We start from the raw sequence: 4691 nt of genomic DNA, 5'->3' as shown, positions 1-4691 counted from the left end.
ATGCAAAATCTCTAAACGGAGTAATCACAAAGATGATGCCACCACGGTACTCCTGGTTTGATCCTAAGCAAGTGCAAGGACACGGTGTACAAAACGAATCGAGCAGAATTATATGAGTAGATGAGACGACGCAATCGTCTGCACGAGTTATGGACTCGACAAAAAAAAACGCATCCCGGCACTTCAAAAGAATAATATGAATGGGCTATGAGCTTTAATTATAATGACATCCTAGTGGTTTGTGAGGATCCAAAAGGTATCACAGAGCTAAACTAAATTAATGGTACTTCAGTTGAATAAAAGACCACTGATTTTGAACATTTCTTTGGTCTAGTCGAGGCAACCCGGCATAATCATGGCCAGAATAAACATGTAGTTTACAGTTGGGCATCTTACCACAATTTTTGGCACTTCTCAATTTCCCTCGACTCGACAACAAACAAATCAACTCGCAAACGACCGGCACAAGTTGTAAGGTTATATGGCGACTTCGGACTATGTCGAAGCGAACACGCCCAAGAAGGGAGAGCTCAGAGACAATAGTGACGTTGCTGTGTTAGAACACACTCCCAGTGTGATCTCGAAGGATACTGCCGCACACGCCAAGTCAAATGGAAAGCTGGTGTCTTTGAGCGACTTGCTGTCGTTTGCCGACGACAAGGACCATTTACTCATGGCTGCCGGTACTATTGGTGCTTTAGCTGCTGGAATGGCTCAACCTCTGCAGATTGTACTGATTGGAGATGTGCTCAATGGGCTAAACCCCACGGATTCTTCGTCAAGTATCGTGGGGAAGGTCGACGATGCCGTGCTCAACTACGTCTACGTCGCAGTCGTCGCCATGCTCGCTGGATTCCTTCAAGTTGCTTGCTGGTCTACCACTGCGTCACGTCAGGTGAAACGGATCCGCGGGGCGTACGTAAGGTCGATTGTGACGAAAGAGATGGGATGGTTCGATGTGAACGAGCCAATGCAGCTCTCCACTCGAATCGTTGAGGCGGCGTTGATGATTCAGGAAGGAATGGGTCGCAAGATTGGCGACGGTCTGCATAGCTTGTCAATGGCTCTGACTGGAATTGCCATTGGGCTGATCAAAGGATGGGAAATGGCTCTGATTCTGATGACGTTGATGCCCTTTGTTGCGTTCACAGCCTTCCTGTCGATGAAGGTGATGACTAAAGCCACCCAAACGGGTATCGAAGCGTACGGACAGGCAGGTGCCATTGCTCAAGAATCCCTAAGTAATGTGCGTACGGTGCACACGTTCAACGCCTGCCAACATTTCATCGATAAGTACAAACGTGCATTAGACTCGGCAACTCGAGCTGGAATCAGCAAAGGTTTTGCTGTTGGATGGGGAACTGGTTTGATGTTCTTCACAATGTTATGTACCTACGCGGCTGGCATGTTCTACGGAGCATACAAAGTTGCCAATGATCAGCTAGACGGAGACAAGTGTACTGGGTCTGGATGCTACGACGGTGGGCGTGTTGTTGTGGTTTTCGCTGCAGTTTTAACTGGATCAATGGCAATCGGGCAAGCTGCTCCCAGTGTAGAGGCCCTCGTTGCAGCAAGAGCTGCGGCCTACGATGTTTTCCAAACTATTCGTCGTGCATCTCTCATTGATCCACTCAGTGATGAAGGCAAGATTCTGGACAAAGTGTCGGGGGAGATTGTGATCAAGAACGTATCGTTCGCATACCCTTCTCGCCCAGACGCACAGGTGTGCAGCAACTACTCACTGACAATCAGAGCTGGAGAAACGGTGGCTCTTGTCGGACCAAGTGGGAGTGGAAAAAGCACGATCGTTTCGCTACTAGAACGCTTCTATGATCCATTGAGTGGAGTCGTGTCCATTGACGGCGTAGATGTGCGTGACTTGAACGTGAAGTGGCTTCGCCAACAGATTGGGCTTGTCAACCAAGAACCTATTCTGTTTCCGACAACCATTAAGGAGAATATCCGCCACGGAGCTCCGTCAGCATCGGATGAACAGGTCATGCAAGCAGCGAGGATGTCAAATGCATTCGACTTCATCGAAACTCTTCCACAGGGCTTCAACACCGAAGTGGGAGAACGAGGTACACAGTTGTCTGGGGGCCAAAAGCAGCGCATCGCCATCGCTCGAGCCATTGTGAAAAACCCACCGATTCTTCTACTGGATGAAGCTACCAGTGCCTTGGATACCGAGAGCGAGTACATAGTGCAGAAGTCTCTTGACCGACTACTCGCTGCCTCCAGACGAACTACAATTGTGATCGCACATCGGTTGTCGACAATCCGGAATGCAGACCGTATTGCTGTCCACGAAAATGGGTCCATTGTGGAGATCGGATCGCACGATGAGTTGATGAAAATACCCGATGGCCACTATCGCAAATTGGTTGAATTGCAAAGTCCTTCTATCGAAGTTGACGATGAATCAACAGTGTCTAACGGACCACGGACGCTCGTCCAAGACACCACGACTGGTAGCCTGACAATTGCAGACAACAAGTTCGTGTTGACTGCTGGAGAGGATACGACATCTCCGTCTTCTAATGTGCTTTCTAGAGTCCGGAAGATGGCTTCTCCCGAGTGGATATTCTTGTTTGGAGGTGGCCTTGGCGCCATTTTGAATGCGGGTGTGTTCCCTGCATGGGGAGTCATGATGGCAAAGATTACAGTGCTCTTCTTCGACTACAGCAAGACCGAGCATGAGATGGTTCGTGACGCACGGTACTGGTCGTTGGGCTTCGTTGCTCTAGGCGTAGTCTTCGGTCTCTCGAAAGTATTGCAGCACTATTGTTTTGCAGTGGCGTCCGAAAGACTCATCGCGCGTGTTCGCCTCGCGGCCTACAGCGCTATGTTGCGTCAAGATATTGGCTGGTTTGACAAGCCTGAAAATGCTTCTGGAGCTCTTCTCGCTCGTCTGTCCAGCGATGCTACCACGCTTCTGGCTCTGACGTCCGAGTCATTGAATCGATTGCTGGTGAACGTGACGACTTTGGTGATTGTGTTTGCTGTCTGCTTTTATTTTAGCTGGCAAATGACTCTCATCCTCTTGGCAGTGGCACCACTGCTAACGATATCCTCCTTCATGGTCAACATGTCCGTAGCTGACGGGGACTCCACTTCAAAGAAAAACAACGATGCTGACGTATCTGCTGGTGCTCTCCTCACAACGGCCATCGACTCTATTCGCACGGTTGCATCTCTAGGCATGGAGAAAGAGTTGAGTTCAAAGTACATAGAGCTACTGGAGGTGTCCAAGCAAACGGACACGAGAGGTGGTCTTGTCGCTGGAGCGGCATTCGGCTTTTCGCTGGGAATGATGCTTCTCGTTGCGGCACTTCTCTTCTATGTCAGCTCGCGGTGGATCTCGCACGGCACCATCACGTTCGAAGACATGTTCGCAGTGCTCATGGTCTTCTCGCTCAGCTCCTTCTCCATCGGATCCGCGGCACAGGGAGCTACCGACCCGAAGAAGGCGCAGCAGTCAGCAGAGAATATTTTCGAGATCATTGATCGCGTTCCACCAATCGACGCTCTGTCGACCGACGGCAAATTGTTTTCTTCTGTTAACGGTAGTCTGGAGTTCCGTGACGTGCAGTTTGCGTATCCGTCGAGACTGGGGGCCCAGATCTACAACGGATACAACTTGACGATTGCTCCTGGACAAACGGTAGCTCTCGTCGGGGCCAGTGGATGCGGTAAGAGCACAGCAATTGCACTGCTGGAGCGATTCTATGATCCTCACACTGGATCTGTGAGTCTGGACGGCGTGGATCTCCGCCATTTAAGTCTCCCTTGGCTTCGTGACCGGATTTCACTTGTGAGTCAGGAACCCGTACTCTTCGCTGGAACAATTGCCGAAAACATAGCTCTCGGTAAACCCGGTGCAACCCGCGAGGAGATCACTCAAGCCGCTCAAGATGCCAGTTCTCTGGACTTCATCCGCAATCTCCCGGACGGGTTTGACACCAATGTTGGCGATCGCGGTGGCCACATTTCGGGCGGCCAGAAGCAACGTATTGCATTGGCGCGTGCCATCGTGCGAGATCCAGACATCTTGCTGCTCGACGAAGCGACAAGTGCACTGGACAACGAGAGCGAAAGAATCGTGCAGTCTTCACTCAATCGGTTGCTGAAGCTCAAACAGCGCACGACAATCATCGTGGCGCATCGGCTTTCAACGATTCGCAATGCTGATCTCATCGCTGTGACGGAACAGGGGGCAGTTGTCGAGATCGGTACTCACGATGAACTGGTTCAACTTCCAGAAGGCAGATACAAGCAACTGCTCGCTCGGCAAGCCAATCAATCGTAATGACGATGGCGACCGAGAGGCTGAGATCATGTCGCCATACGTTCATCACCAACAATAATACAACTGCATTAACAAGGACGCGATACTTGTAAATTTCTAACGAACTCATACAAGGGACACATAGTGAGGAAATGCGTCTATATTTCATCGATTGTCTTAGCACAAAGGTAGTGTTTTCACGAGAAGTGCGTTGTCAGAACGACAACGAGAGAATTTCGGAAGTTCGAACTGGATGGGTTGGTAAAATTTTTAGTCACTTACTTTCACAGGCGTACGGGGTGGATCGGTAATGGTGCTAAACGTCCTGGCAATCGATCGACGATCGAGCAAGTATACCGTGGTGGCATCATCTTTGTGATTACTCCGTTTAGAGATTTTGCAT

General features: G+C 50.1%; 1 protein-coding gene across 1 annotated transcript; it reads left to right on the top strand.

Annotated features, from left to right (window-relative positions):
* Nucleotides 1-481: 481 nt before the first annotated feature.
* PPTG_19275 (hypothetical protein) lies at nt 482-4424 on the top strand (the record flags this gene model as incomplete). The annotated part of the gene is made up of 1 exon (XM_008917685.1): nt 482-4424. One exon carries the CDS (start codon nt 482-484, stop codon nt 4307-4309), a length of 3828 nt encoding a protein of 1275 aa, XP_008915933.1. The 3' UTR covers nt 4310-4424.
* Between the last annotated feature and the right edge of the window lie 267 nt (nt 4425-4691).

Source organism: Phytophthora parasitica (assembly GCF_000247585.1).
Source record: "Phytophthora parasitica INRA-310 unplaced genomic scaffold supercont2.112, whole genome shotgun sequence".
Taxonomy (NCBI): domain Eukaryota; phylum Oomycota; class Peronosporomycetes; order Peronosporales; family Peronosporaceae; genus Phytophthora; species Phytophthora nicotianae.
The sequence above is the reverse complement of the archived record's forward strand: the minus strand, read 5'-3'. Positions and strand labels throughout refer to the sequence as shown.